Genomic DNA, 26552 nt, shown 5'->3' on the forward strand with positions numbered 1-26552 from the left:
ACAGTCGCCTCGAGATGAGGTCGACCTTGTTTTGTTTGTCTATTCTCTCTCCGTGCCTGCAGCGGTAGCCTGGCCATTGGCCGCAATGTTGATTCCATTCTCTCCACCAACGGACTTGCTTCCATCGGAACCTTGAGTGATGCCCAGATTTCCACCAAGGTTCGCAGCGCTGCCATCCTTGTTGAGCGTAATTCCAGCTTCCTCTGAGAAGCGCTCCGACTCCTCGGTAGCCTTGACGCCGTTCGACTTATTCGCTTCGGCAGCGGTCTCTCCCTTCAATGCAGCTGCTTCACCCTTGGCTTCAGCAGCAGCGGCCTCGCCCTCGGCCCGTCCGGGTTGGTTCTCAGTTCCTGGTCCCGCTCCAGTTTGGGGCTCTGCCTTGGGCTCGGTGGCGGGTGCAGCAGGTTTTGTCGCGGGCGCCTTTGGCTCAGCGGCGGCAGCTTGTGACTCCTTTACAGGCGCAGCCTCCGTAGCCGTGCCGTTCTTTGAAGCTTCGACCGTCACGGTCGCTTTGGGCGGCGCTGCTTCAGCTGCCGGAGCACTTTTCGCTGGCTTTTCTGCTCCAGAAGCGGTCTCTGTTGGAACTGTTTCGGCTGCAGAAGCAGTTTTCGAGGGCTTCGCGGCTTCAGCAGCAGGCTTGGACTCTTGCGCTGGTTGTCCTTCCGCTCGCGCTGCTCCCTCGGCTGGCTTTTGAGTATCAGGGGCGCCCGCTCCACCAGCCTGGCCCTGCTGGCCCTGGTTGTTGTTCTGACCTCCAGGGAGACTAAGACCGTTGCCTGATATTCCACCTTTGGAGCCACCTAGTGTCAATCCCCCAATGGTCAGACCACCTCCGTTTCCTCCCTTGGTTTGTCCGCCAGCTTCGCCGGCCGTTGCATTACCACCTCCACCGAGCTTGAGGCCCCCGATCTCAATCTGACGGCGGCCAAGTGTATTGGCTCGTGCAGAGAGCGAGCCCTGATAGCCGTCGTCAGCACATGAATATATAGTGGAATTGAGCGAGATCATGTGGTGAACGACCATATCGTCTGCGACGAGAAGACTTACCGTCCACCTGCGCGAAGGAGCATCAGCAACCGCGAGATTAGTAAAAGCCAGAACGGCAATAGCCACTTCCGTAGTGAATTTCATGATGCAGCAAGGATAATAATCGAAGGTATACTAAGGTAAGATGCTGTCCTGCAGACACAAGAATGGGAAGATATTGGCAAGAAGAGATAGAAGCTTCAAGCTCCAGGTAATTAGATGGATGGTAATCCGACCGAGCACAAGATTCCAAGACGACTATAGCACAGCTTTTGAGAGGCGAAGTCGGCCTAGAATGCTTCTTTCTGAGCTTGCATTGCGCAACGCATACAGAACAGCTTGGCAGCCTTGACGTGGGCCAGACGATGATCAGACTTTGACGCACGAATGGGAGCATTGTGTTCAAGCAGCAGTGGAGATCTTGGCGTTGCGGAATGGTCGCAGACACGGGGAAACGGCTTGGCGTTTGATCAGCCCGCCGACAATGAGGAGCAAGAAGCAACGCACGGGCATCGAAACCCGGAAGAGGTCTATCCATGATCTGGGCATCTGAATACGGTTGCTTGTGTGTATGGAACAACGGAGCGATGATCGCATTCTCGGCTTGGCAAAAAAATGCAGTGAACATTGCGTGTCAGGCTGGTTGCCGTCATTCGATGGTGAAGATGTTCTCGGCCACCTGGGATCAGTTTGCAGTACTATTACCCATGGCATGTTAGCTCATTAGCTCAAGAAGCGGCCAGTTGAATTTATCGGGATGCGGCGATACCACGAGACGCTCTGCTTTCGCACAAACTTGAGTCGAACGGATGTCATTAGCCATCGCAAGCGCTCACGAAGCGATCTACCTTTCTTCACTACCAAAATATAGATGAGAGAGTTGAGCAGATTCTACGATTATTTTCTAGCCCTGGAGGATGAGAAAGCAGCTGATGTCAAGGCGCAAGCAGACGCTAGTGTCTACCAGTACCTATTGGTAAGCAAGTGCCTCAACACCGTCCTTCCTCCTCAGCATCGACCTTGGACTATACTTCTACCCCAAGCTTCAAAGAATACACCACATGGATCAAGACATATTGGCGCAGGCAATCCACCGTGGCCCTGCTGCATGCACAAGTCAAGAGTTGAAACCTCAGAATAGAAATCTTCGGGATGAAACTTGGAAAGATCAATTGATCCCGTATCGGGGGGCTACCTCAGCGAGAGTACCATGCGGGATGACGAGACTTGACAGAGGTTTGGATACTGAGGCTATCATCGTGAATATTCTTGGTGGGCTGGGATGGTTCACTGTTCACTTTCACCACGATGCACCTTCCCTCCCCATCGTGGCGACGAGCGCGTTCCTTCCTCACAATGCGTCTGCTGCGCACATACCTCAGTCCACCGCACTACATGTAGGATGTCAGTCGTTGACGACGAGACTTTCACAATTTTGTCAAAGTTTTCGCATGATCTTGATATACTTGACGCAAGATGGCATACCTTAATCTCAGCGGGCCTTTCGCAAGCGACGAAAATGTGAGGAAGGCATCGCTCGCGCGGCTGCTCGACGAAAACACTGCTGTAAATGAGGGAACGACAACCGACGAACAAACCCGACTCTTCCGGCGATTTTAGCCCTCCAGTCTCACCAGCCGAAAATTACGACGCTGGTAGCGCAGGCCCATCAGGCCTATCATCTCCCACAGTTGCTACAGCTGACGGTATCAACACCGACCTGCAGCTTGAGTTAGAAAAGATCAAACTAACTCAGCCAGACACGACCCATGCGCCCTGCACGTCCCTAATGAAGTTCAGCAACTCCGCGCTAAGAACGACAAGTTGAGGATAAAACACATCGTCATGGAGTAGCTCGATATGAGAGATGTGGCTTACAAAGAGGCTCTCACGCAAATGAGGGTCCATAAAGAAAAGGTGGATATGCTTCAATCCATGGTGGACATCCTGCAGAACGAGAGTCAGCAACTAAAAATGCCCGCTACCGTCGTGACAGGCTTAAGGAATCGAATCCAACAGCTACATGATGACAAAGACGGCCTTGTCAGAGGAGCGCCATCGCCTACAGAAAGAAATGCGCAAGAAGGACCTTGAGCTGGGCTCTGTGAGGACTCTAAAACTGCAACTGAGTGTGAAAACTGTCCAGGTGGAGAATTTGAGCAGAACGCTGGCTGTCGCAAGCGACAGAGAAGCTGAACAGTCCAAGCAGCTCAGCAGCGCTCTCACCGAGCTCAGGGGCGCTCGCGACACTCAAAGATGCCAGAGCAAGAATATTGCATATCTGAAATCAAAGAATTCTCACCCTGGAGGCGACGTACAGGTGACTTGGGAGCTCAAGCGAGACATAGCTTTCTATTTCACGCAGCTCGATCTGGCCCACCAGAATTATCGTATCTTTACTTGCTCGCACAATCGTCTTGCCAACCTACCCGACGGGAACAAATCCACTCGTCAGCATGATGCGAGCTTCACGGCGAGCGATATGTTTCGTAACTGGCAACGTGATAAGGTGTTCATGGAAGAGTATCGTCAACATCGAGCGTATCTAACCAAACACCATTTGGCGCATCAGCAGAATGATCCGGGTCGGGGTGATCATGCTCATCAGATCCAAGAAACCTGCAAGTACCCCATTACCAATTCACCCATAGCTTTGCTGATCACGACAGTCATCGCTCTGGATGGATATCGGGGTGTGGTAGTCCAGTACAAGTAAGCGTGACGCTCCCGTACTCGATGATCAAAGAATAAGGCCTGGTGTGGAAACTTAGGCCAACGGCACTGATGAAGCTCACTTGTTACAAAGCTCAGACATGTAAAGTTAGTGTCACAAAGCAGTTCAATGATAAATAATCCAAAATCACCCCTCAGTAAAGTGTCCCTCGACATGGAATGCCACCGCTCGCTCATCTCCCTCAAACTCCCCACAAACAGGACACGTCGCAATCTCTCCACGACCCCCACCCGCAGTCTCTCTGCCCACACTCTCCTGGTATCTCCGATCCTCCTCCTCCAACTGCGCAAAGAGCCCCAGATCCCTCCCCTTCGCCCTACCCTCATCATAAAGATACTCATCATCCTCCCTAATATCCCGCTCATGTCTGAAGCCACTCGCACCTCCACCTCTACCCCCAATCCCATTCTCCCCATCCCGCCCCAAATTCGCGCCAATCCCACCAGCTACTTCCTCTCCCGCTAGCCCGTCACTCTCACTGACAATCTTCTGCACACGCCCGACGCGCCCGTCGCGAAGCCGGACCTTGACGCCCCTAGGGTGGTCGCCGCGCGTGAGGAGGTCGGCGACGATGCCGGTGACTTGGCGGCCGGTGGGCTGGTCGATTTTGAGGACGAGGGAGACGGCCGTTCCTGGAGAGATGGCGCTGTAAGCGGGAACCGGACGGTTTTCTGCACCGAAGGTTTGGCGTGGGGCGCGTGGTTGGCGGGTGCGGTTTGTGTTGGCATTATTGTTGGATGATGATGAGGAGGAGGAGGATATTTGGGCACCGCCGCGAGGTGGGCGCTGTTGGCGATTGCGGCCTGGCATTGTAATGGGTGGCTGTGGTATCGTATCAAATTGGTAGGGCTCCAGTGTCCCGTGCTATCTCTTTCTGTACTCTTGCTTTACGAGGTTGGGAAGGACGTGGGAATTACAGAGGTGCGTGTACACTTTAAGAGGCACTTGCGTACGGCTTTGAATAGTCGGGCAAGTTACTGAAGTAATGTCTCACGGCGGAGGGAGGGTTTTATGCTGTCTTCGAGGGAGCGTTGGAGCACTTGGGAGGGTGAAAAAGCTATGTCGTATTGGGCGTGGTGGATGATTACGTCACCCTCGTTCTTTCCTCAACACCAACCTCATGACTGGGTTTACAGCAGATGGGCGGAAGTCTTGTTACAGAGCGGATAGTTATTGCTTTCAATCTACATTCAATGTAGGCCAAAGCATTCAGCGAAGATACAATATATTAATGCATCGTCTTATCCTAACATGCGCAAAATATTGAATTCGTCCGTCTATACACGACAAGGTTGAGACGCCGATAATGCTGTGATGTCAAGGCAGTCTATATCGAGCTTGCTAGCTCGCGCCGACCCATACTATCCCAACGCCGGTCATGATCCAATAACAGTGCGAAAGAGAGTAGTACCCAGGCGAAAAGGGAGTTCAGAAGTGCAAGTACACTCGCAGGATGTGAAATGTCCAGATTGTGCACTCACCGCAAATCTTCGAATGCAGAACACGCAGGCGAATACGCTCAGAAGGGGAATCCGCCGCCCTGGAATTGCTGGCCTCTTCGGCCTCCAGCACCGGGCATGCCGCCCATACCACCAAAAGGGCTGCCACCACCGCCACCGCCCTGGAAGCTGAAGCCGCCGCCACCACCCCCTCGGCCACCGCCCATACCTCCGAACATCTGCATGAGAATCTCGGGGTCAATGCCTCCGCCCATGCCGCCTCCAAAGCCACCCCCGCCACCGCCGAACATTTCGGAGGGGTCGATAAGATCCTCGCCGGAGTCGTAGCGAGCGCGCTTTTGCGAGTCGCTCAAAGTTTCGTGAGCTTCCTGGATCTCTTGGAACCTTTGGTGGGCGGTTTCGTCATCGGGATTCTTGTCGGGGTGATGTACGATAGCGAGCTTGCGGTAAGCCTTCTTAATTTCGGACTCGCTAGCGTCCTTCTCAATACCAAGGATCTTGTAGTAATCCTTTCGCTTGCTCTTCTTCAGCTCGAGCTCTGCATTTCTGATCTCCTTTGCAATGCCGGGCTCTGAAGGGTTGGCCTCGTGGATAGCTTTGAGCTCCTTGATGGCCTCATCCCAATTACCAGACTCACCCAATGCCTTTGCCCGGGTCTTCTTTGCCTTTGTGTAGCCGGGGTCGAGCTCGAGTGCCTTGTCGCAGTCTGTAATAGCGTTTGTCCACTTCTTTAGCTTGCTGTAGCACAAAGCCCGGTTCTGCAGGATCTTGGAATTGGTCTGTTTGTTCGAAGGATCGATTTCCAGCGCCTTGGTGTAGGTGTCCACAGCCTCTTGAATACGACCAGACTTGAATGCGGTGTTACCCTCCTCCTTTGTACGCTCGAGCTTCTGCACCATCCGCAGGTACTTCAAAGCGTCCTTAAAGTCAGGGTCGCAGCTCAGCGCTTGCCTAAAGTGTTGAAGGGCCTTGTCGTTCTCGCCCTGACCATAGAGCGCGCGACCACGGAGCACGAGTGCGTCCGGATCCTGATTGTTCCGCCTGAGCAGGTTCATAGCAACATTCTGTGCCTCGCCGAGAGCATTGATGTTGCCCATCCGCAAGTGTGCCTCTCCACGCATGAGGTTCCACTTCCGCGGCCTTTCCACATTGGAGCCTAACCCTCGCTCAGCCTCGTTGAGTGCGTATATGACCATGGACCCTGCGCCACCACTCTTCAGCGTGTCCTCGGCCTGCTGTAGGTGCCGTTGCATGGTGAGCGCAGGCTGCATATCCTTTTGCGTGGCATTGACAGCGTTGAACGCCGCGACCGCCTCATCGGGCCGCCCTAGACTAGTGTACACCCTGCCTAATCGTAGTCCGACTTTCATGTTGCCGGGTTCCAGGTCGTCCGCCATCTTGCAGTCTTCCAAAGCTTCGACAAAACGGTTCGAGGACATGTATGCGGCGGCGCGGTTCGAGTAGTAGGTGGCATTTTGAGGGGCGGCTTCAATGGCTGCGCATGATTAGCGGATGTTTGCGGACTGTGCGAGGTGATGCAGTGCGGCAGGATGCAGCGTGCAACGGGAGCACAACGCACCTTTCGAGTACTCTTTGATGGCGGCGGGGTAGTCTTTGATCTTGAAGAACTTGTTGCCCGCAGCCTTGTACTCCTCGGCGTCGATGGTGGGGGGCTGCGCAGGCGGGGATGATTCTTCTGGGGTCGCCGCGTATTTGGCAGACTCTGGCGGGGGGCTCGTTGTGTACCGGTGCGGCGGGGGCGCTGGCCGGGAGTCGTCGCCGTTGGATTTGGGGAACGCGCCCGGGGCCTGTGCAGCGGCCGGGCTAGAGGGCGCGGGCGTGGGCGAGGCTGTGAATTCGCGGTCGATGTCCATGGGTTGGGGCGTGGGCTGGTCGGCCATGGCTGACATGGCGGACGACGAGAGCCTGCGGAGCTCGTCGGGCGGGAGATTGAGCGGGTGGGAGTCGCGGTCGTATTTGGACGAGCGCTTGGACGAGTAGGAACTAGAGCGGCGTTCGCGCTCGCGCTCCTTTACGCGGGAGTGGGACTTTTTGTCGGGCGACGAGGGAGGGGTGCCTGGGTTACTTTTTGTCGGTTGCTTGCCGGGGGCGAGTTTCGGGGCTTCGGGCTGCGCTGATTTGGAAGACTTGCGGAAGAGAGAGGGAAGCACCATGAGAGGCGAGCGAACAAAGGTCAGGAGGCCCGGTGTAACTGAAATTTTAGTGCGCTGCAGTCAAGGCAAAGTTTGGTTGAGAGCGGGCGCGGACCGACAAAAAACGGCACTGGGATCAAGAGAGAGTCTTCTAGCACCTTCTGCCGCTCAGACTCTCGCTAATCCGCAGACGCAGAGCTGCAGCCGCGGGCAGGGCGCGTGCTCCGCCGGGGGGCTGGGCTGGGCTGCAGCTCGTCATCGCAGCCTGGGTTTGCTCGCGAGGCGCCGGGAGCTGATCGTCGTGATTCTTCCTCGCGGCGTGTCACAGCACGCAGCATACGTGAATGTAAAGTAGACCCGGTCCACTCCGCGTGTGGTAGTGCCGCCGCCCTAGCATCCGGATAGCCAAAGTATTCAGGGTATACAGAAGAGCTCAAAGAGTCGCTCGCACGCATCCCACAGCTCGCCGGCACCGGTCATCACCTCGCGTGCCCAATCCGCATCCAGGAGGCTGGGACTTGCAGATCAAAACATCGCCAGCAGCAGCCGCATAAACAACGGCTATATCGCTCCAATCTACGGTTGCCGTTGCGGTTTCCCCGACTGCATTTGATGAGTTGTCTTTTGATTTGCCAGCCTCTCCATATTTCCATTGGAAAACATGCCAGAACAGCGACACGTCGCTCACCTACAACCGCTGGCTAGAGGTGGCGTGCGTTGATCGCCTACAATTCGATAACGAGGCGACTCCAGCAATGTCGGTTAACAGTCAGTGACAGGCTTGATGGCTTGTCAAACGCTGTTCTGAATCAGGGAATCTGATATCCATCTCCATTGGTGGAGACCCGCCGCACGCCTACACTTTCATTATCGGGGGATGCAAGTCATCTATCAGAGTGGAGTATGTCTCCATGGTGCAAAAGCAGCCATGTCTGAGAGTCTTGGTAGGTATGGTAGGACTCTGCATGTCTATGACAGCTGTGCCAAGCTATGCCGTGGTTTGCGGGAGACTGCGATTAGCATAGGACGTTCGTTTGTGGCGGAATGTCCAGATCTACTTCACAGTGAGGGAGCCGAATATATTTACCCGAGCGGTCCGTGAGGAACGTCGAATGGGAGCTGCCCGCAACCGGCTCTGTATCTTATCGCCACGTGCTAGAGCTCCGACCGGGGTTGCACCTGCCGTCCACCTCCACTCACAGCTCCCCGCCATTACAGTGCCTCACAGGTGCACAGTCCGCTCAAAGACTCAAGCGACTCTGCAGAACGTGCGCACTTCTCTTATACTGAATAAATAATAGGCAAACACAATCTTTCGCAAGCTTCTTGCTTTCGTCCCAAGATCACCAGGACAAGCGTAGCGCTCACCCAACCAGGTCACAAGTGCAGTGACGGAACCTCGCAACATAGCTGAACCACCTGTCACCGCACGCCAGCTATCTTCGCTTCTTTTTCACGGCAGCCTAAAGCAACCCACCCATCTGCGCATCGGCCAACCCTCGGTGCCTTGGGTCCGCGGCGGACCCTCGCAACACCTGAACCTCGACCCGCTCGACGCGGCCGCCGAACGCACGATACCGACTATAATCTCACTCAACCACACTTAACTTTGCTATGGGTCTTACGTATAATATCTACCTCACAGGAGGCCGTATCTACGGGTGTCGGACCTGTAAGACACATCTCTCCAACCACGACGACATCCTCAGCAGGGTACGCTCGCTCCAGCATCAAGAACAAGGCTGTACAATTGACACATTCTCAGAATTTCCGTGGCCAACATGGCAAGGCATATCTCTTTGATCAAGTGGTCAACATCACCGAATCGGATCCGAACGAGCGCAACATGACGACCGGCCGCCACGTCGTACGCGATATACACTGTCGACAATGCAAAGAGACGGTTGGCTGGAAGTACGATAAGGCGTACGAGTCCAGTGAGAAGTACAAAGAGGGCAAATTCATCCTCGAGGCAGAGCTCCTGTGTACGGTTTCATGAGCGGCCAACAACGCGGCATTGGCACACTTCTGCTCCCACAGGCATGCATCTATATGGCGTTTTTGGATAGGGAATGGTTCTGGGTTCAGGTTACGGCATGGAGTACAGGTATCGGTCAGCAACTTGGGTATCGGCGTGGTTACGGCGAGACAGTAAGGTGGCTGTTTTAGTAGGTGGGCATATCGTACTTCGCCCCTCTCTGCACGAAGGCTTTCCGGATGGGCGGATGGACGGCACTCTCTATAGCTTACGTAGCAGGCAACATGATGAATTATTCTGATTGCAGCTTTTTTGCTTCCGTGAGGTCTGCATTGCGTCTACCCCGCTCAACCGGAGGTAGTGGCGGGGTGGAGCTCAGCTCTGCCGGTACCTAGGTAACGACCCCACCCAACACCGAAGAATTATTCCCAATCCTCCCGATCTTACCATAAGCACAGCAACACGCCTACTCTATCAATTGCTGCCTTCTGGCTGTTCGTGTCCTTCAGAATTGTCACTTGACCCACCAATCGGCAGAGTATCACAGGCCAACATGGCAACAATGAAGGCCGTAGTCTTCAAAGGGCCGCATAAGGTCGTCATCGAAGACCGCCCTGTTCCGGCAATCAAAGACCAGACGGACATAATTGTGAAAGTGGACAAGGTGCGCCGGTGCCTCCCTTGGTCTGACCTTGGCTAATCATTCGCAGACGGCATTATGCGGCAGGTACGCTACAATCACCTTTCTTGGGTTCAAGCATTGATGAATAGACAGTGAATTGCATGTCTATCGCGGACATCAACCATCAGGCACAGACTTCATCATGGGTCACGAGTTCACAGGTCTCGTAGAAGAGGTGGGCTCGGAGGTCAAGAATTTCAAAAAGGGTGACCGCGTTGTCACCCCCTTTACGGTATCCTGCGGAGAGTGCTTTTACTGCACGCGCGGCTTCTCATCCCGCTGCGCTAAAGGCCAGCTTTTCGGATCTGTAGGCCTGGATGGCGGCCAAGCGGAATACGCACGCATCCCTCTAGCCGACAGCACTGCTGTCAAAGCACCGGAAGGCATCAAAGACGAAGCGTTGGTGCTCATGGCAGACATCTTCCCCACTGGTTGGTTTGCTGTGGACAATGCATTCAAAATGATTCCCAAGGAGGACATCAGCAACAGCACCGTCGTTCTGATCGGGTGCGGCCCAGTGGCACTCTGCGCCCTTGTCAACCTGGTGGACTACAAGCCAAAGAACATCCTTGCGGTTGACTCGATCCAATCACGTCTAGACCTGGCGAAGAGCTTAGGAGCCGAGCCCTGGAACTTCCAGACTGATCGAGAAGGGCTGGACAAGCGGGTCAAGGAGCTCACTGAAGGCAGAGGCGCGGATGCTGTAGTGGAAGTAGTCGGCCTGTCGCCCGCTCTCAAGATGGGCTACGAATTGCTGCGACCGTGGGGCGTGCTCTCTTCTGTTGGTGTACACAACGGGGAGATTCCTTGGTGAGTCAAATGGCGTCCACGCGAGACATGCATGGACTGAGCGTGTAGGACGGGCAACCAAGCATACAACAAGAATCTGCGCGTGCAGATGGGCCGCTGCCCGGTCCGCAGCGTGTTCCCAAAGGCACTGGAGTCACTGAAGAAGCATCAGGACAAGTTAGGGTAGGTCTGTGAGTTACACGGTCGGGCACGAGCTAAGCGAGTACAGGTTCATGGCGGACAAGATCATGCCGCTCTCGCAGGCCGTCGAGGGATACGACCTCTTCGACAAGATGCAGGCGCAGAAGGTGGTGTTTGAGGCGCAGAAGTAACCAATGACGGATGCGGAGGAGAGCTGGGTGCGTGAGCTGGTCAATCGAACAGTCGTGGACCGAGCCGCCGTGCGTGTCGCCGCATGCCGACCGTTGCTTTGTGGTCCGTGCAGAGCGGGGCGAGCTGGAGGGCCGCCGTCGCACCCACGCGTCGAGCTGGAGCTTGGGTGCGTTGGTGTCGAGCCGCTGGTTCTGTCGCCGCAAGATGACGCAGAACTGTGCCTGCAGCGACGCGCCCTCGCTTGCCCGCCGTGAGACCTGCTGCATCTGTACCCAATTCCACTGCCATTGCTTCTTTGTATAATTACCGGCCGTCGCTGCTGCATTCCCCGGTCGACACGGCAAGACCTGCCCGCCTCGCTAAGAGAGCTAGCAGTAAAGCAGCAGTCCGCCGCAATATTCGTGTTCATCCTCTGCAACCTTCGTCACTTACCTGAGCGTCCCTTGACCACTCTCCACTCCGCGCCCACTCCTCCGTCCCCACTACCGCCCTCTCTCTCCTCTCCTCCCCTCGCCTGCGTCGCCTCACCGCACGCTTCTCCTCCCACCTGTCGATCCGCACCGACCACCTCTCCCCCGCCGCTTCCGCAACCACCTGTAAGTAGCGAGACCACGCATGCATCCTGGCCGCCCGTCAACAACCCACTGACAATCCACGCGCAAAAACAGCAGAGCGCCTCTCACACGCGCCTTTCGCCCTCCCCTCCCTCTCTGTCTCCTCAACTCACTCTCCGGTAAGTGACGTGTTGTTTTCTGTTGCGCGCGTCGACGTCACTGACGACACCGTAGCACCACCACCCTCCCATCTTTAGATCATGTCTGCAGAGGAGTCTCAGCAGGCCGTCCAGGACCCCAGCCAGGTCGCCGATTCGCTGCAGCGCCTGAGCGTGAACGAGGATGGCGATGTGCAACCGCGCACCGAGGAGGAGTACGCCGAGTCGCAGCTCACGCTGCGCGCTATTGTCTCCTCTAAGGAGGCTGGCGTCATCATAGGAAAGGCAGGCAAGAACGTCGCTGATCTCCGCGACGAGACTGGCGTGCGCGCCGGCGTCAGCAAGGTTGTCCAGGGCGTCCACGACCGCGTGCTGTCCGTCACCGGCCCGCTCTCCGGCATCTCCAAAGCATATGGCCTGGTCGCGAAGGGTCTTCTCGAAGGAGCTCCTCAGATGGGCATGGGCGGCCTGCTCCGCAGCGATGGCACTCATCGTACGTCTAATGCGCCATTTTCAATCATCAACCCCCTGCTAATTCGCGCGCAGCTATCCGTCTGCTCATCTCCCACAACCAGATGGGTACCATCATTGGACGCCAGGGCTTGAAGATCAAGCAAATCCAAGATGCCTCCGGCGTGCGCATGGTCGCCCAGAAAGAGATGCTGCCCCAGTCCACCGAGCGCATTGTCGAAGTCCAGGGTTCCCCGCAAGGCATCGAGAAGGCTATCTGGGAAATTGGCAAGTGCTTGATTGACGACCACGAGCGTGGCTATGGCACCGTTCTTTATAACCCTGCCGTGAGGGTCCAGCCTGGCGTTGCTCCCTTGGCATCCAACGGCATCAACGCCGGCGGACGTTCGTACAATCGCACTGGACACGGTGCCGATTTTAGCGACTCTCCTCCCACCTACAGCCGACGGTCCGGATCGGATGCCGCGAGTCGCCCACCCCCTCCGACGCACACCGAAGACGGCGAAGAGATGCAGACCCAAAACATCAGCATCCCCTCCGACATGGTGGGTTGCATCATTGGCCGCGGCGGCAGCAAGATCAGCGAGATCCGCAAGAGCTCCAACGCGCGCATTTCGATCGCCAAGGCTCCTCATGACGAGACTGGCGAGCGCATGTTTACGATTACCGGCAGCGCCAGCGCCAACGAGAAGGCACTGTACCTCTTGTACGAGAACCTGGAGGCTGAGAAGATGCGCCGTAGCCAGGCTGCAGAATAGACGCTCTGTGCATGTTGATTCATTGGAGATTGACGTCGAATGAAGGCGAAGGCACGTCGACCGCTTCCGAGCGCATTGGGACTTTGTCATGATCGCCCTCATCGTCTGGTCAGCGCCCTGTCGCCCAAAAGGCCCAAAAGCAAGGCTTTGCTTAATTTCTTCTGTCTGCCCCCTTTTTACCTACTACTGGTGGATACCAACAGCCGGGGCATTATTTCCTTCTAATTCGGGGTTCGAGTGCAAATTGAGCGAGCTGGATTGTGTCAGTCACGACTTTAACGACTTACGGATGATATCCAAGACTGTTGCCGGACGCTGCGTCAGGCAGCATTTCTATGGCTGGTTTGCAACGGCGCGGTGAAAACAGTGTACTCCCTGCATGGGAACACCTCTGTACTACTCTCCCTAAGACCCTCCTACATCTACGAGCACTCCTGAACTACTTCTTTCCGATATCCTATTATACATTGTCGTCTCCGTGTCAACAGTGGTGAGCTGGCTGCTGAACAGCGCATTTGTAGTTGTAGGGTACGAATAGATGATCTCTACCTCAAAGCTGACCTCCACTCCTTTGCTGTGACTGTCAATCAATGCCGGCGTCATGTGTTATATCGTCGATGCTTATCGGAACATCATTCCGATTTCCGAGCGTTTAGTAGGGTCTGTGCGGGCCGCGGCTTAGTCCGCCGTTGGACCTTGATGCCACCTTTAACTTTTTGGTGGATATAAGCTGGGGTTTGTCCGTCTTCTTTCTGGGACTTTTACTTGTGTTCCTGTTCCTTCAATGCTCAACTAGAACAATTGACATCAATTCGGAAAGAAAGGAAAATCCCTTAAAGTGGAGAGAGCAATTGCGACGGCGACAAGCGCATCCCTGAACTTCACAACACCGATACCACCACATCGCAGGCCAGAATGGCACGATCGAAACAGAACACGCCCGACAAGCGCTCCTCCAGCGGAATCCAAGCGCAGAATGGCAGCACGAATGGCACAGCACGTAGACGACCGAGCTTTACAGAAACGATAGAGAAGCGACTAGAAGAGGTTGCTGAATCGGCGGCTAGGGACCCCGAGGAGCAGAAGCAGTCGGGGCTGTTGGCGTTGGCAATTTGCGTGGGTGGGATCTATGCAAGTTTGTAGGTTGCGCGCACCAGACAACGCGAGCGAGGGCTAATGCGACACGCAGCTTGAGCTGGGCATATCTTCAGGAACGCATAACCACCACCAAATACGGACCCAACAACTCTCGCTTCACATACTCCATCTTCCTCAATACCATCCAGTCCGCCTTCGCAGCGTGCACTGGAGCCGTCTACCTCTTCGCTTCCTCCCCGCGCGACCCCAAGACCGGCGCCCGCAAAGTCCCACCCATCTTCCCCTCGAAGCAGATCCTCTTCCCGCTTCTCCTCATCGCGGTGACGTCCAGTCTCGCCTCGCCCTTTGGCTACGCAAGCCTGAAGCACATCGACTATGTAACCTTTATCCTAGCCAAGAGCTGCAAGCTGCTCCCTGTCATGTTCCTCCATATCACGCTCTTCCAGAAGAAATATCCCTTCTACAAGTACCTCGTCGTACTCACCGTCACCCTTGGCGTCGCTATGTTCACGCTGTACAACCCGTCCACCGCCGATAAAGCCGAGAAGGCCGCAAAGAAGGGCGTTTCACCCGACGCATCCAAAGCCCTTGGCCTCTTCCTGCTCAGCATCAATCTCCTTTTCGACGGTCTCACAAACACCGTCCAGGACCAGATCTTCAGCTCCTTCAAGGGCTTCACAGGCCCGCAGATGATGTGTGCCCAGAACATCATCTCCACGTTGCTCACGACCGCGTACCTCCTCTCCGCGCCCTACATCGCGGCGTCCCCCCTCGGCGCTGCCGTCGGCCTCACACCCACCTCCGGAAATGAGCTCGCGGACGCAGTCTCCTTCGTCACCACGTACCCCACCGTCGGTTGGGACGTGCTCTCCTTCGCGGCGTGCGGCGCCATCGGGCAGGTCTTCATTTTCCACACGCTGGCGCATTTTTCGAGCTTGCTGCTGGTTACGGTGACTGTCACGCGGAAGATGCTGACGATGCTGATGAGCGTAGTGCTGTTTGGACATACAGTGACAGGGATGCAGTGGGCGGGCGTGGGGCTGGTGTTTGGCGGGATTGGCGCCGAGGCGTGGTATCAGCGCGTGGAGAAGAAGGCGAAGATGGAGGCGAAGAAGAGGGAGGCTGCGAAGAGCAAGTAGAGTGGATGGAAGAGAAACGAGTGCTTGGGATGGGGAATGGCGTTCTCATGGATGATTCTCGGGTTCTATTCTGGAAAGTAGAGATGTTGGACGCGGTATACCCTGGCACAGTGATAGAATTTGCAATACATGGACTTTCGGCATTACCATCGTGTTGCCAGGCAACTGTTTAGCATGTGGTAGAGGAGATCATAGCTGTTGGAGGGTGACAGACAGTTGTCGCGCGCTACTGCACGTCCGCGCTGGTGAGGAGGGGGCGCGGATGAAATGCACAAAAGATTATATATGTCACAAGAGGCCTCAGCTGCATGGATAAATACGATAAGAGGTGTCCCGCCCCTAAACTTCATTCCTCTCCTGCTGCGACCGTAGCATCGCCTTTTCCTTGTCGTTGATCTCGACCTGCACGTCTTCGCCAAAGCCGATCGTCTTCGGCTGCCTGCTCCATTGCCGCGCGGGCACACCGTCCCGAAAAAATCCCTCAATTTCTTCCATACTTCGCCCGGTCACCTCTCCAACACAGAACCACACATAGGCTAGCGTGATGAAGCACAGACCTGTGTACACGAACCCTGTCTTCGGACCCAGATTCGCTGAGTAGTAGAGGTATGGCAGCGTGAAGACAGTGACCCAAACCGTGATCCAGAAACACGCGACGGCAATGGCGTAGATTTTGTTGCGGTTCCTGCCCACAGCCATTTCGGAGGCCTTGGGAAGGACGTTAGCTTAGTTCAAGGGTGCAAAAGTAGGCAGGAGACTCACGATTGTCCAACCCAGAGGTCCCCAAGCGAAGTTGAAAGCAGTGATCTCGATGATGACGAAGGAAATGATAACCTTGCCGCTCGTCCCACTCACTTGGCCTCCGGGAATACCCAGGCAGCCTACGATAAATATACTGGCCATCATGACCAGCGTCGTTGACAACAGAAGCGGGCGGCGCGGGATCTTGTTGGCGCAGAGCACAGCTGCGAACACAGTGACGACTTGGATGACGAAAACAATTATCGTCATAAGGAAGGGGTCTTCGAGACCGATGGCCTGGCTGAACACGGTACCGAAGTAGTAGAACCATTGGATTCCGTTGATCTGCTGCGCGACAAGTGCTCCGGCGCTGAAGATGACCTTGCGCCGTTCGATTGGATCAGTCAACAAGTCCATCCACTTTGAGTCCGCGGATAGCTCGGCTTCGTGCTCGATACTGGCACGGATGGTGATCATGTCGACGTCAGGCTCGTAGGTCTTGTCGTCTTTGCGGAGGAGCCGCAATGCTGCATCGCAACGCTCAGTCTTCTCGCGGCGAAGGAGCCAGCGAGGAGACTCAGGTACCCAGTAGAGGAAGGTGAGACTGAGAATCGGGAAGATGAGCTGAACAGCGGTTGGTACACGGTAGGAAGCCGTGGTGGTAAGTGATTCGGTGCCTCGATTGATGACGGCTGCAATGATCTGAGATACGGAGAGAACGAGCTGCCAGCAGCCAAGGAGAGGACCTCGGATAGCAGTGGGAGCGATTTCCTGTTGCAGGCTCATCAGACGATGCCCCTGTGTAACAGTATATGACTTACACCGATGTATAGCGGACTCGTCGACGAGAAGATGCCAACTCCCAAGCCTAGGATGACTCGCCCACCAATGATAACCCCTTTGTCGTGATCTGTGATTGTCTGCAGTACTGTTCCGACAATCGCCACGATAGCAGCGATGAGAAATGCCCCCTTACGGCCAAAGAAGTCGTTTATGGGAGCAGCACCGAGAGAGCCAACCAACTCCCCAACATTGATCATTGAACTCATGATCGAGAGGTCGGACGCCGAGATTGCATAGCTACCATCGGGTTGCCTGTCGCCGAAGTGCCGTATGAACGTTGACATGGCTTGGATACCCGAGAAGTACACACCTGCTTCCAATTGAGTTTTCAGTGTCACGGGAAGGATGAAGCTGCTCACCATCATAGCCATATTGACACGCACCGAGTGCAGCGAAAGCGCAAAAAGCCCAGATATATGGGTATTGAAGTTTCATCATCTTTGATGGTAGCTTTCGCGTTGCTGGGGTTCGAAGTGTAACGAGAAGACTGCCTGAAACCCTGGTGGCTCCGACAGCGTGGCCATGGGCCGGTGCGTACTTATACTTCTCACACGAAGATGCGGAGGACCACGCGACAAGTTGCGGAGCCCCATATGATTAATTCCCGTCTGAATGGTTTTTGTGGAGGTCGTGATTAGTTGCTTGCATTGGGGAAGGTCTGAGAGCTAAGTGCTCGCCGGCCGGCCGGCCGTGAAGACGCGGCCGGCGACACCTTGGAAATGGGCCGGCCGGCCGGCGTAAGCTGTATTGCCAACCCTGACAACGAATGCCGCCGCCGGATTGCAGAGTTGATCTTCCCAAGCGGGCAGGACATGCGATGGTGGGTAAGTGCCTGGATGCGTGGCAAGCATTAGTGGGTCTTTGCTTGTTGTCCTTAAAGTCTGATTTGCGCCGCTTGCCGTAGAAGTGAGACCGCCGACGTCGTTCAATCCGACTCCATAATAAAGATGCCATCGAGAACGGTACCGCCGTCAACGTGGTACAGCAGGCCATCTACTTCCCAAGCTGCAGCAGACGCCATCCCAATACTGGTTGATGATGAGTACCATGTCTTCCATCTCAGTACACCTCCGAACACAATTAGACATCCGCCACGGCTTCGGTCCTCCTGGTCGCGGCTTCGTTCGCGCGACCTGTTGAAATGGGAACGCGATCAAACAGAAGTGTTGATTCCAGGCAAAACTCGCGATAGCCCAGATGCTGATGGTGCATGGACTGGATGCGCCATCCTTGGACCGGACGGAAACATGCACATCTTTTACACTGGATACAACCTGTCACAAGATGGCAAACAGGTTATACTGCATGCGCGTTCAGACGACAAGAAGGGTACTAAATTCACCAAAACGCCATGCCCCATTAGCATCACCGGGGACTTGTCAAGATTCGAAGACATTGACTTTCGAGATGCTCATGTTTCGCGGCAGGAATCGGAAAATTGCTACTGGATGCTAGTCGCCACGAGACTGAGGACTGGCCCCTTTTGGACGCGAGGCTGCCTGGCATTACTCACGTCCCCGGACCTGGAGGCGTGGACGATCGACCCCAGACCCTTCTACGCACCTAACGATATATTCTGCCCCGAGTGCCCCGAGCTATTCTCATTACCAAATGGAAAGTGGTACCTTGTCTACTCGAGGTTTCAAGCTCCGGATGCTGGCACGGTATATCGAGTCGCTGACTCGCCAAGGGGTCCATTCAAGACGCCACGTGCTTCTTCCGGTGGACGCTTCGATGCGCGAAGGTGGTACGCTGCAAAATCCTGTCCGAAAGCTGGCGATCCAAGTAAACGGATATACTTTGGATGGGTGGCCGATAAATTTGACGGGCAGTGGTCATGGGGTGGCGATATGGCCATGCCGAGGGAGGTCTTTGCCGACAAGAATGGTCAGTTGGTTGTGCAACCTTGCCCCGAATTCCTGAGAGCAATGTTTGCTCCATGTTCTGAAGTGCCGATACCTACGTCAATTTCGATCAGCAGCCTAGGCGAGACCAAGATTTCCTCACTCTCTGCCATGGAATCTGTCCCGAATGAGTATCACCTCAATTTCCAGGTTGCTGCCTCCGATGCTGCATCGTTTGGACTGATTTTCCGCACATCCAAGGACATGGACGGTCACAGACTCAGAATGACTCCAGCTAGTCCGTATCTTTGCGATGTCGTGTTAGCAAAATATCCAGCACCTCTGGACGACTTCTGGGCGGATCAATACAAGATGCATCTGCCACGCGAGGTCGACGGTCCTGAGATCGCGCGCCATTTAGTAGATATCCGAGGTAACATTTGCATTACCGTCAAAAGCAATGTCCTGGAGATCTTCGTCGGTGGCAAGTCCATCAGTTATCGTTTACCTGGGGCCAGCGATAGCAACAACAAGTTCACTATCGAGGCCAATGGGCACGAAAACGGACAGACACGCGAACCACTTCTGAATGGCATTGCCGAGGTGATGCAGGAGCTGAGTGTTTTCGTGGAAGATGGATCTCTGCAGTTGATGGATGTTCGTCTGCGAGCGCGAACGAACTAGGGCCGTGGTTTTGCGCAATTGTCTATTCTGGGAGCACATGTTCGCTTAGAACGGCGATACCAAACCATTCAGCCTAGCGTAGCATTGCTCAAGAAATCGAAAGCATCCAGATCCATTTCAGTTGCATCGAAGCCTTCCGTGAAACCAAAACCGAGCGCGAAGGCGTCCGGGTCCGCGTTGAAATGACCAGGCGTAGCTTCGAAAGCCACAGGCGAGGTTCCCTCCACCGTGAACTCAAGTGCATGCTCCAGACCGCGAAGAATTGCCCCTTCCAAGCGATTGACTGCGTATCGTATCGGCTCGTTTGTTTTGCTCATGAGACGCAACGTCCAAAGGTAGGCTCTCAAGGACTCGCGCCAATGGTCACGTTCTGCTGGCGTAAGACTCGTGACTAGTAGTAATGTGAGGAAGGATCCGATGACTGAGAACAAATATGGTGTTGCGAAGTACCAAAAGCCGTCCAGATGCTCTAGTCGTAAAGACGCTACGAGTGAAGTAGCCTGCTGAGCCGTCTCGTGAGCCTGCACTCGAATCGCCGTCAGGGCTGCCATGTCAAGGCAGAGCGGCGCAAGTGCAGTCGAGCGTACTAGCCTCCTGAGAACGTTGATCTTCACACCATAATAAGCGAGGTGAATGTTGCCTGTGCACACTCAGTGATTAGAGAAATGACGATATCCTAAGATTATAGTCCATAATACCGTTTGCGCATAGTTCTCTCGCCGGGATGTTGGATATTGCAAGTGACGGAGGTAATGCAGAGTGCCACTGATCGAGAGAGCTGAGGATCGGTTGCGCCTGTTCTTTCAACTTCAACGTGTCCTGCTGGGTTGTAGATTTGACAGTGTAAAAGGTCTTGAGGACAGTATGCAGTATCGTAGTGAGCGATTGTAAGTACAAGAAGCTCACATTTTCCGTACTCTCGAAGTCTACTTCGTTGAGAGGGAGGACGCCCCAGTCATCTTCGCTTATATGGCTAGGCCTGCCATGCGCAAGGGCAGTCCAAACATCTTGCATGTAGATAGCCCAACTTACTCGTTTTCGCAAAGTTCTTTCCCAACTGGGAATTGCCCACGCCGATGCATCGAGATGTAGCCCACAAGCTTGTCCTACCGATAAAGCCTGTGAAGTCAGGCCCCAGGCAAAGGTATGGTCCGGATTGAGAGGATCTTCCGGCTTGCACTGTAGTAGCAATAAAGTCGCTTCAATCGATGTGAGGCGAGGTCGGTGGTAGGAATCCTGGATATGTTGTAGTGTGAGCCTTCGCAGGGTGGTAACATCAATAGCTGGCTGGTTTGACAGGTTTGAATCATAGAACCACCAGTTGATCGCATTCAGATACACTGCACCCAAAAGTGGCGCATCAATGTGGCGGTAGGATAGTTTGTACCTGTCGATGAATCCGTCCTTGTGGATGATGGGATATGAGGGATGAATGAGCTTCCAAAAGAGCCGGAGTAACTTTTCCCCATGAGGTTTGACGCAGGCCTCGATTGAGTCTACAGCGTGGTGATGGCCCTCAAAGAGAGCAGACCTGATATCGGAACCCTGAGCGAAGTTACTACAAGATCAAATAATATTCCATCATACTTGCCATGTGGAACGTGACAGGATAGTCAACGTTTTGGTCATGTCCCAGGACCCGTCGTATGGAGTGTGTCGGCAATGTGTATTCGTTGTAGACGGCAGAGTATGGGCGATGCCTCTGAAACAGGTTATACGGCATATAGTATGATGACTTGAGATGTACAAACCATAAGAATGGGTTCCATGTCACTGCCAAGCCCATACAACTCGGCGAATTTGGTGGAGTTCAGCCCAAGCGATCTTTCAAAGTCTTCTGTTTGCTCCAAAGGTTCCGCTGTGTGATTCTGCGTCTCCAATCCATCAGAGACCGTGATAGCGCCCAAGTTGACCGTAGGGCTCGCGTTGTAACGAGGACTGAGGACTTGACTTGGCGACGGCACTGACGGGATCCGGACTTCTTCATCGCTAGGCTGCACAGGTGCAGGAACTGAACGCTTGGGAGGATGTTCTAAGAAAGTGCAGTCATTTTTTTTCTGAATGCAGACGTTGCACGTTTGCTGGCCAGTATCGACAATACATCGGGTTTTCCGCCGGCGGCACGCGTCACATGGACGGGAGCTTTTTGGGGCGGTCTGGCGCCGCCGTCGAGGTCCAGGACTCTCGGACATGGTGTCTATGCAGGAGGTTCGAGATGACTCGGACGAGATGGGGTAGATGAAGCAGCCATCCGATGTTGGACCCAAGGGATGGAGTTAGCAAGCCGTATTTCCTTGACTCAGTTAGCTCGACGCTAGTGGGTGTTGCTTTCACATATGCAACCGTTCATGTACAATAAAGTTAACACTCGATTAGAACTATCCCTAGCACCGTAGCTATACTTGATTATGATGTTACCATTAATGTCGATATCTGTTGTCATTTGCAGCTTTCAAATCACCCTCTCCATTCTCACCCATTCCTCCTCTCATGCTCTCCTACTACTCCATTACGACATAAATATCACACTTCACAATAAACTCCGACACGTCTGTTTTGACTGCCTTCCCCGGCTGCCCGTCCAACTCCAGGTACGTATGCCTCGCGTCCAAAAACCCGATAGTCTTATCTGGACCATACACACCACAGCTGTTCCCGTCCGGGAGAGGACCGGCCGGGAACGACAACTGCATGCTGGTCGCGATGATTTTGCCCTCGCGATCGATTGCACTACCCCTGAATAGGTTGAAGTAGAATTTGCGGAAGTGCCCCGATGTGTCGATGCCGGCTGCGGCATGGGCGCCGGTGACGTCGTTGAAGACGGTGACGGTGAGAGGGAGGTAGCCTTTGATCGCCGCAGCATTGGGTTCAGGGCTAGTGATGGGGGCTGCGAGGGCGGCTGTGAGGAGTGCGGCGCTGGAGAAGAGGGAGCGCATTTTGATAGGTTTGCTTCTTGGCTGAAGCGGATGCAGTTTGTTTTGAGTACTGGAGCTGTGCCGCACGCGAACTGGGTATTGCTGATTGCGAGATTCGGATGGCGATGTAGCTATGCTCGTAGATCGCGTTGCCTTTATAGGGTTTGTTCAGCCTGATGATTCTCAATACGAGGAGCTGAGAATGTTACCCTGTCACGAGAGCGCCCACCACGTCGGCCGTGAGGGTACCATAACATCGTCGATATTGACACTGCTCACACCTGATTGTCTGGAACCGCATCTCACGAGAGCACAAGCTGACATATACAGCGGCGATGTGGGCGGGGGCTTGTCGCAGCTCGATTTAGTTACGTAGGAGTGGTGAGCACTCGGTGCCCCACGCCGGCCCTCGTCTCTCCACACTCTCGGTATGGGAAAGTAACGAGACGAGGTCAGCGCAATACCGCTCACCAATGCCACGTGCAGCTTGTGTAAAAGACTTTCGCCTTGCAACCGTCAATTTACGCACTATTTCCGGCGCATGACATGGGGGAAAAGACTTCCTGAAACGGATACGAGGCAATAGACGATGTGAGATTATGCTAAAATGAATGATTTGCTATTTGTCCGCTCTCAACGCACATGAACGCTATGCCTTGTCAGGAATACTTAACACCACGAATACACTTACAAAACCTTCCCATCTGAACGAGAATTCAACACTCCTAACTGCTCACATGACCGCGCACAAGCAACATCCCCTGTCTGTCTGTCCCGCCTCCATCTCCGGATATATCTCGTGCACCAGCTCTCTCAACTCCTCGCCCTCGGTCCGCCTTTTCTCATTCCTTGCCTCCTCTTCCTTGCGCAACCTTTCCCTCTTGTCAAATTGCTCATCGAGCGTGTCTTCGAGGACGCGGATATCAGTTCGGAAGCGGCGCTCGCGATCAAGATGCTCTGTTGAGCCCCAGGGTGGGATACGTGGTCCGTAGGGCTGAAGGCGAAGAGGTGTTAAAGGAAGGGATGAAGTCGACAGGAGGGTCAGGTGGGGTGGTGGCGTCGGCGGAGGAGGCGTGCAGAGAATGGAGTGAACATCTGCAAAGCGGACGAGAGTGTCGCGGGTAGACTCGTCATCTGATTTAGTTGGAGCATCGCATCGAAAGTCATAGTCGGCATCTGACGGGCAGCAGATGTATCGTTGATCGGAGGATGTATCCGGAACGTAGTCACAAACTGCATCGCAACTAGCGCGGCGTAGTAATGACGGAAAGGCAGTGTCGATGTTCGTTGGCCGCAAGGAAGAGGGAAGTGTCTCGGGTGCTTGGATAGCGCCGCTTTCAACACAGTCCCGTTGTGTAGGTTTGCGCGTCATACACCACGGGCGGGGACTCCTGAGAGAGTACATCGTCAGGCAGTTCTTCTAAGTGTACAAATGTACCGAGATCGCGGTGCTCATCGTCCGGATAAGAAAAGGTCTGAGGTCGACTTCGCTGTGTCATCGAACAACGCGTAGGTGTCTCCGCTTCCCTTTGGAATGCTTGTGCGTTCGAATTCTGTCGCGCTGTGCGTATCGAACCGGAGCTCGCGTTGTACCTCGTCTAGATGTTCATGCGGTAGCGCTGGAAGTGGGTGCTCGCTCATAGTAACGTACGATGCATGTCATGGTTGAATCTGCAGTGGACCGCATGTTGATAGCTTCTTGTTTGCGTTGTTAGGTGATGTAGCAGGTCACATCCGGGCAGGATTTTGACGTTGACGTTGTTGTTAGCTCCTGGAACGACGGGTGATGCCGTGTGATGTTGATGTGATTCGTGCAACCGTGAACCTCCCAGCGAACGTGTAGGGCGCGGTGGAACATGACAGCGCACGCAGGAGAGCAACCTTGGCGGAGTATCAATGGTGGGGCGTTGAGGTTCTCAGATTCCGACAACAGCGTTGAAATCGTGAATGCCTCTCCGTACGCCCTGCTCGAACTCCCATACCAGATCCCCCGTGAACCCACTTTCACGAATCCTTTTGAGCACCCATAGCTCAACATTGCCAAGCCTGTTGCCCGGTTCCACAGCTTCCATCGCTTTGTCGTTCATTTTTCCCTCGAAAAAGATGTACGCATCGTTGTACCCAATCCTCCACCCATTCTCATATCGCGAGTGATCGCCCAACTTATTTGGGGCTAGATGTTCATGATATGCGCGATGCTGATTGATAGCTTTCCACATGCGTTCGTCCTTGCGATTCCGGGCGCATTCCAGTAGCCCGAAGATGTTGCAATCAGGAATAAAGGCGTGCGGAGGAGGGAAAATGAACCGGTTTTGAGGATCCGACTGTGCTTTGAAACCCCATTCGCCACCGGGCATCCAGTCCATTTTCCAAGTCCAGAAGAAAGCGCCTCCCGCGCGCTGCTGGTATCGTAGTGATTGCTCCGCGCCAAAGATCTTGATTAGATCCGCTTTCGGAGTCTCGCCTGTTTTGAGCCAAGTATCCGCAGATAGAACGTTTGAGTATTCACCGATGATGATTTGGACAGCGCCGCGATCAGTCACGGATCCTTCTTTGCCATCTAATTCTGAGAGCTTGGTGGGGACTTCTTGGATAATTTCCTGAGGCGATTTCTTTTTATCGGCGTCGTTGAAACACCAGTACATATGGGTGTCTATCACGATAGGATTGATGGATCTAGTGGGAGATGCCACGTTCTTTCTCAGCGAATAGTCGATCGCTCGTTTGAGATCCCAAGCGTCTGATATAATCACGGGAAGACTGGAGTCTATAGCACAAACAGCGTCTATGGTCTGGTCGTACCAAGCGTAGAGATTTTCGCTATCCTCGTTGGGCTCGTTAACTAGAGAAATCCCGACGAGCTGAAGGCCTGCAGCTGATTCTCGCGCCACAAATTCAGCGCAACGAATGCCAAGCTTGCGGTTGTAGGGCGAAGTCAAGAATTCTGCCACACCGCTATTGGTTCCAGAATGATCGTTGGTGTTCGCTCCTCCCGGCATAGCATGGAAGTCGATCACAACGCCAACACCGTGGGCTCGTAGTCGTAAAACGAGATGGCGAATGCTTGTCCATGCAGCCGAATAGATGTGAGCAAAATCTTCAAAGGGTGTCCCTCTCGTGAACTCCTCGCCCGGTAAATTCCAGTAGCCGATCGGAAGACGGACGGTGGTACCTGCCGACCATCAGCACGCTTCGAGACTTGCGAAGGAATCTGCATCGAGTCATGCAAACAGAAAACCGCAATTTCCATTCCCTTACCTTTGGCTTCGTCCTTCAACCATGCTATGTCTCTGACGATCCATTAGTTGACCATGGTTCAAAATGCCGGGCTACTGTTGGCCACGTACTCATCTAAGATGGCATTTGCCCAAGCTGCCTCGAACATTTTCTTCGTTTGTTCGGCTCCAATCTTTGCAACCCATGATTTAGCAGCCTCCAGCTCACTCGAACCCGAGGTTTCTTGAAGAAATCGAGAAGGCGACAGCCATCGTTCGAGGACATAGACAGAGCCAAGATTAGTAGCGTGGTGGTAACGGTAACGGATAATATCAAGCGCCGATGGGGCTTGAATGGCCGGAAGTAGGTTTGAGCGAGAATTCATGCCGCTGAAGCCGACCGTTGATGACGGTGCAATCATGCTAGAATTCTTGGAGCTTGACATAGGTCTCGATTTCCTCTTCTCAGATGGCGGTCGCGGGGGCCCCGCAAGGTCTGCATTGAACACCTTGTGCGCTTTACCAATGAAGCCTTTCATGATGTATATAGCACGCTGTGGATCCTCACGCTTGGACGGTCAGCTGAGTGCTAGGTCGGGAGAATAGGCGAATAACAGAAAGACGGATGCAGGGCGAAAGAGAGACTGGAGTGCAAGAGGATTATTGATGACAGGACGAGGTTTGTTTGTAGGTTTTGGTGAGGGTCGGCTTCGGCATAGATAACGCGTTCAAAAAATAGACCTGACAGGAGACTTGCTGGCGCATTGGATGGCGCAGCAACGCCGCGCATTAGTTCGACAGCGGCGGCGAAATGGTCGCACATGCTTCTTAGCGTGACAACGTCCGAGCCAGGAGTGGAGTGTTTGGTTCATATACGTGCAATCGGCAGACCATTCGCGGACGACGCAATTCTCAATGATGGCGGTTTTCCAGGCGACGGCACTGGCAGCCGCCCGCTCATCTACCAAAGGCGTTTC

At 54.3% G+C, this 26552-nt stretch overlaps 14 protein-coding genes across 14 annotated transcripts; 6 read left to right on the forward strand and 8 right to left on the reverse strand.

The window, feature by feature from the left end:
• Nucleotides 1-39: 39 nt before the first annotated feature.
• CC84DRAFT_1170778 (uncharacterized protein) lies at nucleotides 40-1654 on the reverse strand (the record flags this gene model as incomplete). Its single annotated transcript, XM_018179871.1, has 3 exons — nucleotides 40-957; nucleotides 1048-1161; nucleotides 1412-1654. The coding sequence occupies 3 exons, from the start codon at nucleotides 1652-1654 to the stop codon at nucleotides 40-42; spliced, it is 1275 nt and encodes a 424-aa protein (XP_018042321.1).
• Nucleotides 1655-2810: 1156 nt separating this feature from the next.
• On the forward strand, nucleotides 2811-3814 carry CC84DRAFT_63224 (uncharacterized protein). The gene has a single exon (XM_018186955.1). It carries the CDS (start codon nucleotides 3050-3052, stop codon nucleotides 3740-3742), a length of 693 nt encoding a protein of 230 aa, XP_018042322.1. The 5' UTR covers nucleotides 2811-3049; the 3' UTR covers nucleotides 3743-3814.
• Nucleotides 3815-3892: 78 nt separating this feature from the next.
• Nucleotides 3893-4420, reverse strand: CC84DRAFT_1066251 (uncharacterized protein; the record flags this gene model as incomplete). Its single annotated transcript, XM_018173633.1, has 1 exon — nucleotides 3893-4420. A coding segment is annotated over one exon (528 nt), but the record flags the coding sequence as incomplete, so codon positions are not given.
• Nucleotides 4421-5279: 859 nt separating this feature from the next.
• Nucleotides 5280-8586, reverse strand: CC84DRAFT_1170781 (TPR-like protein; the record flags this gene model as incomplete). Its single annotated transcript, XM_018179872.1, has 6 exons — nucleotides 5280-6715; nucleotides 6800-7432; nucleotides 7566-7684; nucleotides 7714-7763; nucleotides 7825-8061; nucleotides 8461-8586. The coding sequence occupies 6 exons, from the start codon at nucleotides 8584-8586 to the stop codon at nucleotides 5280-5282; spliced, it is 2601 nt and encodes an 866-aa protein (XP_018042324.1).
• On the forward strand, nucleotides 8495-9642 carry CC84DRAFT_1159375 (yippee zinc-binding protein). The gene is made up of 2 exons (XM_018177213.1): nucleotides 8495-9086; nucleotides 9139-9642. The coding sequence occupies exons 1-2, from the start codon at nucleotides 8988-8990 to the stop codon at nucleotides 9370-9372; spliced, it is 333 nt and encodes a 110-aa protein (XP_018042325.1). The 5' UTR covers nucleotides 8495-8987; the 3' UTR covers nucleotides 9373-9642.
• Nucleotides 9643-9713: 71 nt separating this feature from the next.
• On the forward strand, nucleotides 9714-11174 carry CC84DRAFT_63447 (GroES-like protein). The gene is made up of 6 exons (XM_018186966.1): nucleotides 9714-9746; nucleotides 9805-10015; nucleotides 10062-10078; nucleotides 10127-10843; nucleotides 10892-11005; nucleotides 11052-11174. Exons 2-6 carry the CDS (start codon nucleotides 9905-9907, stop codon nucleotides 11152-11154), a joined length of 1062 nt encoding a protein of 353 aa, XP_018042326.1. The 5' UTR covers nucleotides 9714-9746; nucleotides 9805-9904; the 3' UTR covers nucleotides 11155-11174.
• Nucleotides 11175-11625: 451 nt separating this feature from the next.
• Nucleotides 11626-13350, forward strand: CC84DRAFT_63436 (uncharacterized protein). Its single transcript, XM_018186964.1, has 4 exons — nucleotides 11626-11751; nucleotides 11824-11888; nucleotides 11944-12360; nucleotides 12414-13350. The coding sequence occupies exons 3-4, from the start codon at nucleotides 11970-11972 to the stop codon at nucleotides 13094-13096; spliced, it is 1074 nt and encodes a 357-aa protein (XP_018042327.1). The 5' UTR covers nucleotides 11626-11751; nucleotides 11824-11888; nucleotides 11944-11969; the 3' UTR covers nucleotides 13097-13350.
• Nucleotides 13351-13761: 411 nt separating this feature from the next.
• On the forward strand, nucleotides 13762-15333 carry CC84DRAFT_1254326 (UDP-Glc/Gal endoplasmic reticulum nucleotide sugar transporter-like protein; the record flags this gene model as incomplete). Its single annotated transcript, XM_018184451.1, has 2 exons — nucleotides 13762-14235; nucleotides 14286-15333. The coding sequence occupies exons 1-2, from the start codon at nucleotides 14012-14014 to the stop codon at nucleotides 15331-15333; spliced, it is 1272 nt and encodes a 423-aa protein (XP_018042328.1). The 5' UTR covers nucleotides 13762-14011.
• Nucleotides 15334-15603: 270 nt separating this feature from the next.
• On the reverse strand, nucleotides 15604-17496 carry CC84DRAFT_1159378 (general substrate transporter). The gene is made up of 4 exons (XM_018177214.1): nucleotides 17277-17496; nucleotides 16896-17227; nucleotides 16096-16845; nucleotides 15604-16041 (listed from the first exon to the last, which is right to left on the reverse strand). Exons 1-4 carry the CDS (start codon nucleotides 17353-17355, stop codon nucleotides 15673-15675), a joined length of 1530 nt encoding a protein of 509 aa, XP_018042329.1. The 5' UTR covers nucleotides 17356-17496; the 3' UTR covers nucleotides 15604-15672.
• Nucleotides 17497-17864: 368 nt separating this feature from the next.
• CC84DRAFT_1077873 (Arabinanase/levansucrase/invertase) lies at nucleotides 17865-19445 on the forward strand (the record flags this gene model as incomplete). Its single annotated transcript, XM_018173777.1, has 2 exons — nucleotides 17865-18538; nucleotides 18662-19445. The coding sequence occupies 2 exons, from the start codon at nucleotides 17865-17867 to the stop codon at nucleotides 19443-19445; spliced, it is 1458 nt and encodes a 485-aa protein (XP_018042330.1).
• Nucleotides 19446-19513: 68 nt separating this feature from the next.
• On the reverse strand, nucleotides 19514-21637 carry CC84DRAFT_1079204 (uncharacterized protein; the record flags this gene model as incomplete). Its single annotated transcript, XM_018173832.1, has 4 exons — nucleotides 19514-20085; nucleotides 20144-20976; nucleotides 21008-21147; nucleotides 21197-21637. The coding sequence occupies 4 exons, from the start codon at nucleotides 21635-21637 to the stop codon at nucleotides 19514-19516; spliced, it is 1986 nt and encodes a 661-aa protein (XP_018042331.1).
• A 195-nt stretch (nucleotides 21638-21832) lies between these two features.
• On the reverse strand, nucleotides 21833-22797 carry CC84DRAFT_1159381 (uncharacterized protein). Its single transcript, XM_018177215.1, has 2 exons — nucleotides 22570-22797; nucleotides 21833-22513 (listed from the first exon to the last, which is right to left on the reverse strand). Exon 2 carries the CDS (start codon nucleotides 22379-22381, stop codon nucleotides 21947-21949), a length of 435 nt encoding a protein of 144 aa, XP_018042332.1. The 5' UTR covers nucleotides 22382-22513; nucleotides 22570-22797; the 3' UTR covers nucleotides 21833-21946.
• A 296-nt stretch (nucleotides 22798-23093) lies between these two features.
• CC84DRAFT_1211589 (uncharacterized protein) lies at nucleotides 23094-23765 on the reverse strand (the record flags this gene model as incomplete). Its single annotated transcript, XM_018182388.1, has 1 exon — nucleotides 23094-23765. One exon carries the CDS (start codon nucleotides 23763-23765, stop codon nucleotides 23094-23096), a length of 672 nt encoding a protein of 223 aa, XP_018042333.1.
• A 511-nt stretch (nucleotides 23766-24276) lies between these two features.
• Nucleotides 24277-25961, reverse strand: CC84DRAFT_1076836 (glycoside hydrolase; the record flags this gene model as incomplete). Its single annotated transcript, XM_018173730.1, has 3 exons — nucleotides 24277-25532; nucleotides 25619-25650; nucleotides 25708-25961. 3 exons carry the CDS (start codon nucleotides 25959-25961, stop codon nucleotides 24277-24279), a joined length of 1542 nt encoding a protein of 513 aa, XP_018042334.1.
• Nucleotides 25962-26552: the final 591 nt, after the last annotated feature.

This window comes from Paraphaeosphaeria sporulosa, assembly GCF_001642045.1.
Source record: "Paraphaeosphaeria sporulosa strain AP3s5-JAC2a unplaced genomic scaffold CC84scaffold_1, whole genome shotgun sequence".
Lineage (NCBI taxonomy): Eukaryota > Fungi > Ascomycota > Dothideomycetes > Pleosporales > Didymosphaeriaceae > Paraphaeosphaeria > Paraphaeosphaeria sporulosa.